This window comes from Sinocyclocheilus rhinocerous, unplaced genomic scaffold, assembly GCF_001515625.1.
Source record: "Sinocyclocheilus rhinocerous isolate Xijiao unplaced genomic scaffold, SAMN03320098_v1.1 scaffold8, whole genome shotgun sequence".
NCBI classification, from domain to species: Eukaryota; Metazoa; Chordata; class Actinopteri; order Cypriniformes; family Cyprinidae; genus Sinocyclocheilus; species Sinocyclocheilus rhinocerous.
The window spans coordinates 2,519,168-2,535,416 of NW_015666800.1; the positions used below are offsets into that span (position 1 = coordinate 2,519,168).

The window sequence follows — 16,249 nt, forward strand, 5'->3', positions numbered from 1 at the left end:
TATTTATTTGAAATTGAATATATATTTATATCATTCTTTTATTTCTATATTAATATATATTAAATATTTTTTAAATATTTTTCATTTTCTTTATTGTGGTCACTTATTTGTCATTGACCCACATGTGTTGATCCTGAATGAGTTTTCAGCCAGTTCATATTCAAAGAGATTGAAAAGCAATACTGGTTCAAATACAGTACTCACTTCTCTTTCACAGACTCTTCACACATGGACGTCTCAACATCTAAGTGTCCTCCTCCTCATCACCATATTTCATATTTGAATGTAAATTCACATTTAAATGTCTGCTACCTTCAGTGTGTCCAAAATGTTCTCCCTTCCTTTTTTTCCTTTTCTGAATTTTCCTCTCTGCCTCTTTTGTTGCAGTCCCTCAGGTATAGAGAATTTCCCTCCACAGAAACTCTTCTGTAGTTCTAAGGCCAAAGAGCCATTGTGTCTTGCAAACTGGCATCAGCATATTCCTTTTCGCCTTATTCTTTCCTCCCTGCATATTTTGCACATAAAATGTGGCCCTACTCAAATAAGCCCTTGTGTTTATCATGATCGATGCTTTCATGCATTACTCTGTTATATTATTCTTTCTGTTCTGAAATAGCTATACTTCAGAGTATAGGTTCTCTTTATGTCCGTTGCTATATTTTAATTTATTTCTGTGCATGTGCATTAAAGGGACAGTTCACACAGAAATGAACATTCTGGCATCATTTACTCACCATCTTTTAATTCCAAGCCTATATGACTGTCTTTCTTTTGAAAAATATATATTTTTTTGTCCAAACAATGAAAATCAAAATAAATAAATAAATTGGGGGGAAAAAATCAAAATATTACACTAAATTCTCTTTTTTGGGGGGTGAACTGTTCCTTTAAGTGTGTACACTGCCATCCTATCTCACTTCCTCACCATTCACACGCACATTTACGAATTCCCACCGCCTGTTTACTTCCTTCACATGCATCACTGCCTTATTTCCAACTGCGTAATCAAACCGTGGCTTCGACGCTCGCTCACGCCGGCCGCTAAACAGCATTTGGGTTTGTGCTGTGGATTTATAGTTTATCTTTATCTGTTGCTTCATCTGTGGGTAGCTATTACGCCAGCCTGGCCAGCTTATTGTTTGGGCCTGATAGATCTGTGTGCAGTCCATCACTTGGAGCTGTGCGCCCAGAAAGCCATCGGCCCGCCTGATGATGAAATACGAGCTATCAGCCTCAGTAATGGCTGTAAAATTTCATAATTACACGGCCTTTATTACATTGCATAATGACCCTGAAGCAGTATGGAACAATTAATTAAGATTTTCAGCCGTGGCTTTTGCAGAAATTAAAAGGTGCTCATTGCCGTGGAATGGGGTAATGTCTTGTCTCGGAAGTATTAAGGCACGCTTTAAGTGCAAGACTCCCTCTCTGTCTGCATGCGTTGTTGACGCCAGAGTGTTTGTGGAAATGCAGGGCATTCCTCTGCTTCTGTTTGTCTGGCCAGATCATGTTTGAGAGAGTCGCTAATCCTCCAGTATGAAATTAATCCATGTCAGACCTCTATCGGAAAGATCTGGACGTTTTTCTCCCAAATTTAATCTCCAATGATAAGCATATAAATAATATGCTGTAGTAATCGCAGTTATTCCATGTTTCAGAGAAGAATGCATCATCAAAGATTTTTTTCTTGGGTTATTTTTTCCCCCAAGACGTCCAGATGAGATAGGGTTTGTCAATACAGCCTCGTAAGGGGTTTTATCGATCAGCATGGGAAAACAAATGAATCCGTATAAGTATTTGCCCCGCACCCCTCCCGTATGCGCTCTCACGCTCCTGACTATATGCCGTGGCAAACTAAGGGGGAGTCTGAGGCTCAGGCTTAAGCCCTCACTTCATGCATCTCGTGGCCTTTCCTAACACATCCTTTTGTGCCTGATGGAACGGCGGCGGTTGCGTTCGTCGGTCCCTGCCAGCGGGAGCCGCTCTGACCCCCGTGGGGGAGGCGCACATCAAAGGCGTCCGACTGGCACAGGAGTGAGGGGGAGAGCTCTAGAGCTCTGTGCAAACTACACTAATACCTCCTGATAGGAATAGGACAAAACTGCTATCGGTTCAGCAAACATCGGCACGGAAAACAGGAACTACAGGATGAGCCGAACTGAACCCCATGAGAAAGAGGATACATGTTTGTTTTGTCTTTTCGCCACATTAATAATCTCATTAGTTCAACATAACTTTTATAAAAACAATAAAATCTCCAAATCCATGTCAATCCCGAGATTCATAATATCAACCTCCACCTGAAACCCTTAAGAGGCACCTCCATATTCGCCAACCGTAAGAGACTCTGGGGAGAAATAAGAAAAAGGTGTAATTAAAATGTAAATATTGATATTTCATTGTTGGAAATGGCTTTTCGGCGCTGTGGTTAATGTCACTCCATCTGTGGAGCCTCTGCCATGGATGCTTTATTGCAGTCCAGGGAGCTGCCGCCCTTCTCCGCGGCCGCCACCAGGGCACATGTGCTTGTTGCTGCCTCGTTTCCATACGCAATTAAGTGGAAAAGTACAGTCCGAACAGTAATCCATGCTATCTTAACCAGCTGTCTGGGTATATTTAGAATTAATCTCCACCACCAATCGGCCTTAATGTATGCAATTAAGAGTCTGCCGATTGCTAATTAGGTGCATTAGAATCAAGAAGCCGTGCTAACGTGACGATGCAGCATCTCCTCTGATTTGGGGGGAGCAAATCCTACAAGACAGCAGCAAACAATCAGATATGTCCCAATTGTATGCAGCAAGATGTGACAGCTCAAATAAAGCTATATTTTTGTTTAGTTGTGTGTTTATTGCACTTTTAAATGCAATTTAATTAACCAGAGGTCAACACCAAATTTTCGCAACTGATTTTGCTTTCTTTATACGACTAATTTCCAGGTGAAACAGAACAGTCAGTGAGAAAAAAAAAAATGTAGGAAGGAGTTATCATTTAGTAATTGACTGGAATGTGAAAAGTGGCAATATATAACAAATTGAAGCCAGATAGTTGAAGTAGACGGGTTGAAAAATAAGAGTAATTGACTTCAGGTGAAAAGGAAAGCCATTTCAAAGTCTGAGCTAGTTGATGCATTTTAGTGAAAGATTTTTTTAAATATAATTTTTGGGAGTACTATGTACCAATAAATTAAGCACAATACAACCAAGAATGTGTATTAAGACAGTAAATAGTGTCATTTGTGTGCCTTTGTAGTTTGTTTTGATAGTTTAATGACACAGTTGATAACCTTTGCTTCACCTTTCTTCACCATTAGCCTTCAGCTGATAGCTTTCAGTTTCTAAAATTCCTCACAGAACAGAAACAAAATAATAAGTGGCAAAAAATACCATTCCGTTTTTTTTCTCCAAAGAAACGCCTGAGGGAAAATCACTCAATTCTGTTTAACTCTATTGAATGGAAGAGCAGAAGCCAGCAGCTGTTTAACACCATAGCGGTGCGCATGTGATCACGGTAAACGCTGTACGGCAGCGTGCCTCACACTGACAGGTGAATATTTGCTTAGCCGCTAAATGGATGTGGACAGCTGTGGCGGTGTTAATGTGTTTTCCCTCCTAAAAAGTGTGATTTCTCTCTCTTTCTATCTCTGACTGGTGTTGTTTGTGGAGATGAAAGGCGGCCGGTGATAAAAGCAAAGAGGAGCGCTGCGGCAGTTTGTGTGTATGCGGCTCCTGTCATCACTTCCCCTGTGTCCCCCCTCCTCTCTGAGGGGGGAAGGGAGACTAAAGACCCGACTGTTTACACACACACAAAACACTCTTGTTTGCCTTTTCATGTTGTTTTTTATTTGTGCGGGACTTCTGTTGGCTAATATTTGTCGTTTATTTGGGTGGGATTTGTTTAGGTGGAGGAGTTTTGCAGAAGCCCGTTTTAGCTGGTAAGGGGGAAGCGTCTCAGCGTCTCACTGGGGCAGTAAATGGATAGACAGACTGGCATGGTGGTTGTTCCTGTCTCACCATGGCCTTTGGCATCATTAGCCTCACCACAGGTTTATCTGTAAGCTTACAGTAATCACCGATCAGCTGAATGTATTCCAAAGACACATCCTTTTATGGCTTATTTGGAGATTGATGCTACAACGGATCTGTTTTAGTGAATCAAATATACTACATATGCTTGCTTTATGTATTTATGCGTGTATGTAATGCATTGAAATCTATTATAGATTGTTAGTTGGTTGTTTTTTTGTTATCAAATGCTGTTCTGTAAAGGCGATATGACAACTTGGACTACTAATATTACTAAGTCTCACCTTCGCTCTCCACAGCACTATTTTTGCAAGTAGATTAGTCACCGTGTCATCATCGTCTTGACAAAGTGTGAAAGCAAATAGTGTATATTCACACAGGAGCTCAGGAGGGAGCCAGGATGCATCAAATAAACATCCAGCGTGATCGGCACAGAGAATAGCGCTGATTTCATTGCTCAAGCGTGTTCATTTACCCTGCAACCATGAGAAAATAAGCAGGGGTTTTGCTGAGAGTGAGACGGAGGAGTTGAGCGCACGTGTGTTTATATGATGGCTAAGCAGCATTGCTGAGGTGAAGTCTGCCTTGAGGAGGACGAGGAGGAGGAACGACTGCATATGTGTGTGTGTTTGTCTCGGCGGGTTCTCTCAGTGTGTAAACGTGCAGTCAGAAAAGATTTGGCAGACGGACGGCCGGTGGTTGCTGTGAGGCCTGGTGGTGAGCAGTCCTGCCCGGCCACATTTGCCACAGCTGAAATGACAGCAAGACGCTTTAATTCGGCTCTTTGGATCCTTACTCACGCAGCAAAGCATCCAAAGGTGAACTGTAATCACGGTCGCCACCAAGCTCTTTTGTGAAATGAAATAACAGATGAAAAGAAGGGGAAAAATGCATCTTTAAAGTTTGCCCTCGCGTAAATGTCAATAGAGAACCTTTTCCATCATCAGCAGTAAATTCACATTGATGGCTCTTTTCTTCTCTGTATCGATCCGGCCATGAGAACGTAGATTTGTATCTGTTAATTAATGCGTCCTGAAACAGCATTTGTATTAATCAGGGAGATAAGAAAAATTGGATGCCTGCACTGGCATGACAACGTAAATAGCGCAAGCCCCTGATAAAATCATTGATGGACCTCAATAAAGAGGGAAAAAAAGTTCTTCCTTCCACTCAATAAACTAATCATCCGGCTTTTAATTATTCTGCGGAGAGATGTGTGGAGATTGGGGAATGTGTAAATCTAATTATTTACTAACAGCAGTGGCTGAGAGGGAGGGCTGGGAGTGGCACAGGGGGAGCTCTAGGCGATGGGCTCCGTCCATCTGCCACTCCACTCCACTCTACAACCCCCTCCCCACCCGCCCCCTGCCTTTATTTTGTCTCTCTGTTTGTCCCTCATTCTCTTTGTCCCTCTGTCTCTCTCTCTCTGTGTCTCTCGATCTGTTTTGATACATAATGTCTTCAGTCTTCCATCATTCATTTTGACTCCTGAATGATTTGTTTCTTTTCATGATAAACTCCATTGATGATAATCTTTTAAATTTTTCTGTGCCACTAGTGACACCAACCGGAAGTGCAAAAATAATAATATTGGTGTCCTCCATTGGTTGGACAAACAGACTCCAAACTTACACCATTGGTTCAGTCCAGTGTTGATGTGTCGGAGCAAAAGCGCCACAGTGTTTATAATCTTTTGAAGTGAATCTACCAATGGCTTACTTATCGTTGTCTGTACATATTGCGCTGAGATTAAAGAAAATATTTAAACATGAAAAAGCTTTTTAAATATTTAATCACTTACAATACCACATTATTTATAGGCTAAAATATGCTTATGATTTTTTTTTTTTTTTATAATGAGTTTTTCAGTTTAAAATCTGATTTGCATACATTCAAAGTATGCCAGTGGATTTTTTTCCAAATTCTCAGCAATATAAAAGGATTACACATACCTCTAAGGAGGCCATGAGAGTGTGATCTTATTTTTAGTCCACGCCACCTTTCATTGAGGCCAGTGTCTTTGTAAGAATGCAGCGGTCTTACATTGGACCCCCTTAAGAAATTCTTGGCTTAATCCCTTTTGATGATTTTATGAAGTTGTAGAAGATGGCCCTGCCAACTGGCATTGAGCACTATAGCACCAGCAGGCCAGGGGAGGCACCAACTGCTCACCAGCTCTTAGTTTGCCTCTAATGAGATCAGAGATGTTAACAGTTTGGGATAATAAATTAGCAGTTGGTATAAACAATAGCCCGAAACCTATACCTAATGAGCTCCTTGCTTTAGTGATTAACTCACAGAAAGAGATTTCAAAAAAGAGAAGGAAAAAATGAGTGAAATTGTTTGCTTCCTCTGAAGGCATCTCTCCACAACAGATGTTGGTGAGCATCTCTTTCCTCACGTTCCCCTGCCACCCAGATTAGCCCCCTCGCTGTCGCGAAGAGAGACGCTTCATCTGTTCTTGGAAGAGCAGAGCGAGTGAGATGAGACAAAAAGGTCCAAAACCAACAGGTGCTGTTGTGAGTTGTGACTGTCGCTCACCTTCAGAGCTGACCGACGGCTCTCAAGCACTTATGCAGTTTATTAAGATTTTATTTTCAATTGTTTGGTCTTTACAGGCTATGTTAGAGCTGCTTTGGTTTGGAAAAAGTATTTGCATTTTTAGCCTTTATTTTAAGTCCCTTGTGTTTCATGTGTCCCAATGATGTGTGTAAAAAATAACATTTGTTTTAGAATATTTATTTATTTAGTGTTTTTCTTTATTTTTATTATTATTGTTGTTGTTGTTGTTTATTTCAATTGTGTTCATCTGACTCAGTCCAAAGCCAGTACATAGAAATTATTAAAGCTTTACCCCTCAATTTGAGATCCCTCAACAGTGTGTGCATTAATCAGAAAAAAAAAATCATTGCATTTATTCATCTTCTTATAGTTGGAGTCTAATTGTATTAGCAAACATCTAGAAGTATCACCCTGATACCTCAATATTAAGTATGTTTCTCACACCTCAAACTGAACATGAGGGTTGACCGCCTTGTATTATAGACAGACCAAGGACACGTTAGTCAATTTCAAGTGGCATTCATGAACATGAACTTCAGTTTCCTTCACTTCAAGCAAAAAAACGGGAAAATGAGGAAAAAAGTGTGTGTGCAGAGTGGGGGAGGAGGAAGGAGAAGGAGTTTGAGGCAAGCAATTAGTTTTTCAGTTGGTGTGATGGGAAGAATTGATCCATGCTGCATGTTGGGGGAGATAAGGAGTGCCCTCCCTCAGGATGCCCCCTGGCCTGCAGCGCAGCAGGAGATGAGAGCCAAGGCTCGTGCTAGGTGCCTCAGCTCGCTCCCACTGGAGTTTTCCTCTGTATTGCACCTCCAGAATGTCAATTCTTCCCACTAACACAACCAGAAACTTCTGACAACCAACTGAGCTTTCATATCATATACCACCGTTGAATGTTGATTTGAAGCTGAACATTGGTTGTTGAGTTGAACAAAGCTCTTTCTCTCGCTTTTTCTCAGGGTTTTCCACACTCTCGCTGGCGGACCAGATGAGTCTTCTGCAGAGCGCGTGGATGGAGATCCTGATCCTGCGTGTAGTCTACCGCTCGCTGTCTTTTGAGGACAAGTTGGTCTACGCTGAAGACTACATCATGGATGAGGACCAGTCCAAGCTGGCTGGCCTGCTAGACCTGAATAACACCATTCTTCAGCTAGTGAAGAAGTACAAGAGCATGAAGCTGGAGAAGGAGGAGTTTGTCACTCTTAAAGCTATAGCCCTGGCTAACTCAGGTAAAATGAGCAGACACTTATGATTTCAGTCAGAGCAGACGTCATATTTGATTTGATGTATTTAATATGTGATGCAGTTATGGATTGTTCAGGCAACGAAACATTGAAAACACAATTTTCATTGGACAAAAAATCTGTAAAAAAGGGGGGTCAATTGCAAAACACTTAATTTTGTCCAGATTAATTAATCCAGGGGTGCCCAATCCTGGAGCTAAACTCTGCAGGACAGTGGCCCTCCAGGATGGAGTTTGGACACCCCTGAATTAATGTCTTCAAAAATAAATTATAAATGCAATTTATAAATATGATGATTTTCTATGATGAGCATGTTTTTAATTTCTAAATTAAAATTAATTTTGACATTTAGTAGTCTGACAAAATCTTTTATTATTAATTATTAGAAAAAAATAATAGTGTTGTGGTGCAACTTTCCAAAAACCTAATAATATTTGTTAATTAATAATTCATCGTATTTGTAACTAACTAACTAACTAACTAACTAACTAAATAAATGTATTTAAAAACTTATTTTAAGAAACTTATTTTAAAAAAGAATGATTAATGTATTGAATTTGTAAAGAAAATATATGACTTTTTACTTAATGCTTTTAGAGTCAATGGTATAAAACCATATGAAACCATTATTCATACAGAATTTTTTTTTTTTTTTAAGAATTGTGATTTTTTTTTTTTCTTTATCATGGACACACTTACATGTCATTGACCCACTTCTATCTGTCATAACCTTGTTTTCTTTAACATCAAATTAAATAAGATGTTTGCTCTGATTAAAATCTACATTCCATTATAATTTACATTGTCCAAAGTGTCTTTGGTTCAAAATCATTAACAAAATCATTTACAGCAATCCTACTGCAAATGAAATAAAGATGCTGCATTTAGCTTGAAGTGCACTTGAAGCCTCTTGAATTTCCTGTCATCAGCTCAATTAAAGCAGTGTTTGTTTATTCATCGTCCCTCTTAATAGGATGGGCTGTTGCTAATGTATCAGCATGGAAAGAGTTAAACTCCCTGCTTTTGATTTCATCTCCTCCTATGGGAATCTTAACAACAGATGTAGTGGTAGAGTTATTCAGGTACAGTTCGAGTGACATCTCAATATCTTTGTCTTTTTTTCTCTCATGTTTTCTCTGCCTCTATTCACGTGCACACACAACAAAACACTAAACCCCTCCCTGCCCCTTTTGAAATCCTTCAAAAGCACGTCTGCGGCCCCTCTCCAAATTAGCATAAGACTCTGCTCAGATGCCTCTTAAGTAAGGAGCCCATCACTATGCACCTGCATGTCAATAACAGGCTCTGATGTTGTCGGCCATCGACAATCGCACCATGGCCCTCTGGCTCCCTTTGTGTTGACCCCATCTTTGAACTTTATCTTGGTTGCTGGCCAGTAGTTTTCCCTTTAATTACGAGAAGGAAACTGTCAATAAAATCTGTTAAATGGGACGCAATGAGCAGCTTGAATGGGAGGGCGGCTATTTGTTCAAATTCTCCAGCGCTCAAGGTATTGACAGTTTGTTTTCTGGGGCCATATGTGACGATCAATCTCCGGCTGGGCCTGGCCATGCTGAAAAATGAAAAAGCAGATTGCTCTTGCTCGCTTGCGGATGCCGGCTCGCTAGTTTGGCCCCGGCCCGCAGACACCGGGGGCCGTTCTGCCCAAAGTGCACCCCTGAGAGAGCGAATGAGTGCGTGACTCTTTTGAGAAATAATTTTTTTAATTGATTCGACAATTAGCAGTCCATCTCAGTTTGTTCGTGCACGTCATTTTCTGTCAACGTTTACACCTTTTTTACTGAAGCATACGCAATGAGACTTCCTGTACTCTGAATTTGGAAACCGTTTTCCTTCTGCTAGTAAATTTCACAAACAATTACAAAGAATCAGCAAGTAACACACTGACTTAAACGTGAAGTAGAAAAACTGAGGTGGCATTTTCTTTCAAAACATACTCCAATAATATTCAAAAAATAATTTTTTACTGTGTAGCCTGATGCGTAGACTAACTTCTAGTCCTGGATTTTTCTCTCCTTCTCGCGTGTCATTCTCCGTATTTCTCTCTGCGGCTTCTCTCCGCACTCTTTTCTCAGGAGAGACATGCATCATGTCCGATTTCAAAGGTGAGCCATTTTGTCACTTCTTTTTTTGGAGGAGAGCAGAGTGTTTCAGACAGCTGCTAAAAAAAATTATACAGTCCACCATTTTCTAAAGCCCCAAGGTGCTGGGTATTTCCGCTCAGAGACGATATATTTTACAGTCTTTCAATAGACACAATATTGCTTAAGCAATCGATATCAGAGCGCTATTTTTACCCTATTTATTTGAAAGCTTTATGTTGCAGTTGATCTCATCATGATGCATGTTTCTTTTTAAAGGACATAAATGTGAAATAAAAAAGAAAAGTAAGTAAAGCAGTCTATGATCTCTCGTATCTTCTCCGCAGTTTGAATTCAACAATTTACTGACACAATTCCAGTGTCATTCTGGAAAATCATAACAAATTTAGGTCTAGCGAAGTGTCTTTTTGATAGTAAATGTGGCAGCACACTTTAAGGCACAAATAGCGTGAAGAACGCCTCCAGCAGCGATGGTGAGATTGATAGAGCAGCTTGTGTGGAAAGGTGCAGGTAAGCACTTTCCTTCCAGGGATTTCTGTCGGATCACAGGTCACTTTTCAGATGGCCAAAGCCCATGTGACTGATGGACGAGACCTCGCTGTCTGAATTCTAGATGGGCTCCAGACAATGAAGGATTAGGATGTCGAACCGTGGCCTAAAGCGGGCTGACGTTTGCCCCGCTGGCCAGCCCAAAGTACAGACAGTGCTCTCTACTAATAGAAGAACCTCACAGGGTCTCGCTTTTATCAATACTTGACCGTACAATTATTATTTAACGTGTATGTAACAATTGATTTGAGGCAATGCATTGATTGTAACATCTTTGCCAAAAGCCAGCGTGCATTTGGACATTTTATCCGGAGAGAACAGGATCGGATTGACATGCCACAGTAGAAAACCGTCAATAGTGTTGGTGGAGTCAGTCTATAAAGAGCAAGTCAGACAAAGCACTTTCTTTACCATTGTGATGTGATAAAACCATCAGAGCACTCACAAGAGCATCCAAGACTTGGATTAGCTGGAAAAGTGCAACTATATTAGCCATTGGAGCAGTACACAGCAAAGATAGTAGCTGCCTGAGACTAATTGTGCTCTCAGAGGCACGTCTGTCGCGGTGAACGGGCGTGAATGCTGTACTAACGAGCGCAAATGCTAATGCAGCCTGTTTGACATTTCTGGCAGACAATGCCAGTCAGGCTGAGGTATTGTTTCCTGACTCGAGCTGCTGTTTCTCTCGCTTAGACAAGTGCCATATCAGCTCTCCTCCAAACACTGTTTCTGTCGCCCGTGCCATTCATCAGTCCCATAGAGAGGCTTGTAAACATGTGGCGAGGACATCCTCAGCGTTTTAACACTCAAGTGTGCCTTTAATCACTGGAGAATGAGCTTAGGGCTGGCAAAAAAAAAGGATGAGTCACATTCTTATAATCCCTTTCATTTTGCTAGGACTTCATCCTCAGTTTTCCGTCAGGCTGAAATGGACTTAAAAAAAAAAAAAGTTAAAAAGGCCTGTACAGAACTAGCATCCGGGAGTGTCATGCCAATTTAAACTGAAGGGGGCTCCCTTTGATTTTTGAGCAAAGTTGATTTTGAATACAACTTGCATATATACAATATGTGTGTCATTTTGTCTTCGGACAGTCCTATACAATTTTATTTTTATATCAAAATTATGACAATATATTACATGTGTATATAATTTATTTTATATTGTTTTTATTATATATTATTTATATTAAATGTTTTATTTAATACATTTCATTAAAATTGCAGTTTAAAATGTTTAGTAGTTTTTTTTAATGCTTTTATTCAGCTAGCACGCATTAAACTGGTCAAAAGTAACAGCAAAGATGTATAATGTTACAAAACATTTCTATTTCAAATAAATACTGTTCTTTTGAACTTTCTGTACAATTCTATTTCTGTTCTAATCATGAAAAAAATGTATCACGGTTTCCACAAATATATTAAAAAGCAAAACTGTTTTCAACATTGATAATAAGAAATGTTGGTTACACTTTATTTTAAGGTGTCCTTGTTACAGTGTAATTATACATTTAATTACTGAGTAATATTAATTAACTACATGTACATGAACTATATGGTTAGGGTTAGGATTTGGGTTTGGCTTAGGGTTACTTGCATGTAATTATGCGTAATTAATTGTTCTTGTAATAGTAAGTACATGTAACATGTGTAACAATGACACCTTAAAATAAAGTGTTACCAAAATGTTTCCTGAGCACCAAATCAGCATATTAAAATTGATTTTAAAGGATCATGTGACACTGAAGAATGCAGTAATGCTGAAAAAAATTAAAACTGTAATAATTAATTCACAATTTTACTGTTTTCACTACATTTTTTAATTAATTAAATGCAGCATTGTTGACCATAAGAAACTTTCAACTTTCAAAAACCCTTAAATTTTAAATAAAGCAATAAACGAAAACAGTACCACTAGAGTAACATGTCATATGCCTTTATATTATATTACTAAAACTTGAGTAGTTGCAAAACTTAACTGTTTTTTCCCTTTGGTCATGTCTTATTGAGAAAAATATTGACTTGACATATGTTGTTTTATACTGAATTTGTGTTTGAGTTATTTCTAAAGTCACTCATCATTGTTCTGTATTTTTTTCCCCAGATTCCATGCATATAGAGGACGTGGAAGCAGTGCAGAAGCTCCAGGACGTGTTGCATGAGGCCCTGCAGGACTACGAGGCGGGCCAGCACATGGAGGACCCACGCCGGGCCGGCAAGCTGCTCATGACCCTACCGCTGCTCCGGCAAACATCCACCAAGGCAGTGCAGCACTTCTACAGCATCAAACAGGACGGCAAAGTGCCCATGCACAAACTGTTTCTGGAGCTGCTGGAGGCCAAGGTGTAACCGCGTTATACCGACAGAGAGCTGGAGGGGGTACGTCACTGACTGCACCCCTTCACCGGGCAGACACTGACTAACTCTCTGCCACTGTTTCTGAAACCTTTGTCTATAAATGTTAACAAATAATAACTAAAAACATAATGGTACTTCTAACTGTTTCTGGAGCTGCTGGAGGCCAAGGTCTAACTCCGTCCCCGGCCCCGCGTTATACCGACAGAGAGCTGGAGGGGTACGTCACTGACTGCACCCCTTCACCGGGCAGACACTGACTAACCCTCTGCCACTGTTCCTGAAACCTTTGTCTATAAATGTTAACAAATAATAACTAAAAACATAATGGTACTTCTAATTACTGACAATGATACATAAATATAAGAATGATTTAAAATGTGATTATTGAGAAAAATATGAAGTGGAAAAAATGACTGCTTGCATTATTCAGCAGCAGGACTTGAAACCAGCCGTCGACTTGTTCTTCTCGAAAATCTGATGCTGAGTTTTTTTGTGCTATTGAGACATTTTGTTGATTTTCAAAAGAGAAATTCTGGAGCCGAAAAAGACCAGCCCTGCCAAAGGAAAGGAGGTCCACGCTGTGGACACCAGCAAGCGAAACTTTCCCCGAACTGTACCGTCCAGCTCCCATGTTGCTGAAGGAATCTAGGAATCGACCCTCTTTACCATAAGAGCGTGACGTAGTGACTATGTGCAGTATTACATTAGAGGTCCTGGGAGCAGTTTAACAACGCGATAGCCAAGCGGAGATTTTCATGTCTTTGAAGAAGCTGCTCCTCACCATTACGTAGCCATGCGGATTGATCATGTGTGTGTCACTCCCTTGTCGTTTTCTTTCAAGTCTTCCAAACACGTCTAGCCTCTTTTACCGATTTCATTTCAATCTTTTCAGGGAATAGCTGAAGCTTTAGTCTCTCATGCAATACCAAGCAAAGAGGAATCGCAGTGGTCAAGGAACAGACTCATTTATTTATTGACTATTTTATTATGTTTTATTCGAGTGTATTTTTACTGTACTGAAGGATGTAAATATATGGTATGGTCATCAAACACGATGTTTCTTCATATAATGTTAATAATTGATCGTTATGTTTTTCTACCGACCACCGTGTTGCGCGATTTACGAACCATGAAGACAAAAACCTGCTATCTTCTCTAAGCAATAGATGTTTAAAAAGTGAAGTAAATGTATACAATTTTGTTTTTGTTTTTTTTCTTAGTGCCACACTTACTTGGGAAAATGAATTTCCAGAAGCTTTCGCTTTCCTGTCTGTGCTTGTCATAAGATGATAGATTACATACATGATATGGCCAGAAGGACCATAACCATTATCTCAAGCCAATTATATATGCATATATATTAACTTCAGCCTCGAAAATTCTATTGACATTCTTTCATACTAAAGCAGTATTTGAACTTTAAGCAAAATAGCACTTAGGGAAGACATGGAAGCATCGTAGGTTTAGTTTCACGACGGTCCTGATTTTTACGAGGAATAGCACCAGAGAGATCATACACATGACGTAATCTTCTTCCAAATGACATTTTTAGCAGAGAGGCTCAAGTATCAAAGCAAGCGATCCACAGCCTTCAACAGAAATATGTCAGTATTAGTATGGGGTATTTTCTGAATATTCTTAAGCATTGTATATTGTAAATTAACAGATTATAAATCTAACCTAAGACATTTTATTGGAACAGATCAAAGGAAAAAAAAAAAGAATGAAAAATGAACAAAAAAAATGTAGTTCAGCTTCTTGGTGTTTCATGTCTGCTATGTTTTTTCTGAAAATTCTCTGTTTTTTTTCCCCCTTTCCGCTGTCACATGCAAAAGATGTAGTGTACTACCCGTGGTGATCACAGGTCTCGCAGTTCAGTATGCGTTGATTTTCTTTCTGTTTTTTCTTTTCTAATTTTGGTTCATTTTTTTTAGAGACAGGGTAGAATTAGAGACAATACTGGATGTATGAATCCTCAGGAGAAAGATGATGGGTTCTCAAATAACCTTCTAAAAAAAGACTCATCCTAGCTACTGCTAGATCAAACGATCAATATAATCTATGCTGATATATAAGTGAATATTTAAAAGGAGGTGCATTATATGTACAAGAGACCATCTGTGTAACTCCTATCTTGTAGACTAACACTGTATATCATAGGATACGATGAAAAATGCTTTGAAATAGTACCTTTTTTTCTTTCTTTCCCCTCTTTTTCTGATTTTCCTTCTCTTTTAACAAAATGCTGTACATAAGGCCTTCATGCTGAACTCCATTGGTATATATCTTGACTCTTTAAGGTTGCAAAGGGAAGAAACATTTTTGTTTGTTTTGGTGTAAGATCGGTTTTCAAAATTATCACTTTGACTTTGTGTGCTTAATAAAAATGACGAAAAAAAAAGATGAAAGAACAGATCATTTTTTAAGGCAAACGGGGAACGAGGGTTTTTAGTTGCTTTTTCTAAGTCTTGTTCTATAAATACACTGTATTTATCATTAGCTATTCAAATCTCTTAATAGATTGTACATTTGAAAGGTTAGTGTAATGTGACTCTACATCTTATCGCTCATGACTACTCATCAGATGGTCAAAACATGGGGTTGGGGGGGGGGGTCTTGCTGTTGAGAAGATGTTGGCACTTTCAAAATTTTCACATGATCAACTCCTGGCAGAAGAGGTGCTGTTTTCTCTCTGTGGTTTTGTTTTCTTTCTTTTTTCTTTTTTTTTCGTGTTGTCTTTACCTTGAGGTGATCATGATGAAAACGAAGCGATATGAAACTAGACAAGCTTTCTAATTCTGTTCAGTTTTGTAAGATTTCACGAAAAACAAGAGCAAGCGGTTCCGATCTACACTCAGTCTTTCAGATATGCATTTTTCCAAGTTGCTTTTAGTGCACAAAATGAAAAACAATGTACTTTTATGTAGCGTGTAATTTTGGACTAAACTGTACACAGACCTCTCGAACCATTTAAAGACAATTTTACTGTGTCTTTTAACACTCATCTATCCATCATAGAAATCAAAGTGTAATTTATCCGTACCCATGACGACTTTTTTTTTTGAGATATTTTCTTATTTAAAGCAATATGACGTACAGTTGTTGTACAATGTGATTCAATTAGTGATCAAATGCTGTATCTATTGGACTATTTTGCAAATTATAGGATAATAGGATTAAGGATGATCAGATGTACAAACAACTGCTATTTTTAAATGTTGAAGAGGTTTTAGGTGTTGGTTGTATTTATTCATGCATTGACGCGTCTGCCAAACGCATCTAGGCTTCCTGGCAGTCTAACGCAGAAACCAGTGTGGGAAAGGACGAGATCCAGAAGGAGGAAGGGGAAAGAATAAAAGAGCATTTGAGAAGCTTCTATGATCCATATGATAAT

The 16,249-nt window shown here is 39.3% G+C and overlaps 1 protein-coding gene across 8 annotated transcripts in view; it reads left to right on the forward strand.

The window, feature by feature from the left end:
• LOC107733169 (estrogen-related receptor gamma) overlaps positions 1-14,455 on the forward strand; it is a 111,183-nt gene extending 96,728 nt beyond the window's left edge. For 6 of the 8 annotated variants that reach the window (XM_016544709.1, XM_016544708.1, XM_016544705.1 and 3 more), the window contains 3 exons: positions 7,544-7,813; positions 12,602-12,840; positions 13,024-14,455. In XM_016544709.1, coding sequence (XP_016400195.1) covers positions 7,544-7,813; positions 12,602-12,840; positions 13,024-13,029 — 515 coding nt within the window. In that variant the 3' untranslated portion in view covers positions 13,030-14,455. Of the gene's footprint in view, positions 1-7,543; positions 7,814-12,601; positions 12,979-13,023 lie in introns of those variants that run through there. The other 2 variants (XM_016544706.1, XM_016544707.1) reach the window with 1 other exon arrangement.
• The last annotated feature ends 1,794 nt before the right edge of the window (positions 14,456-16,249 follow it).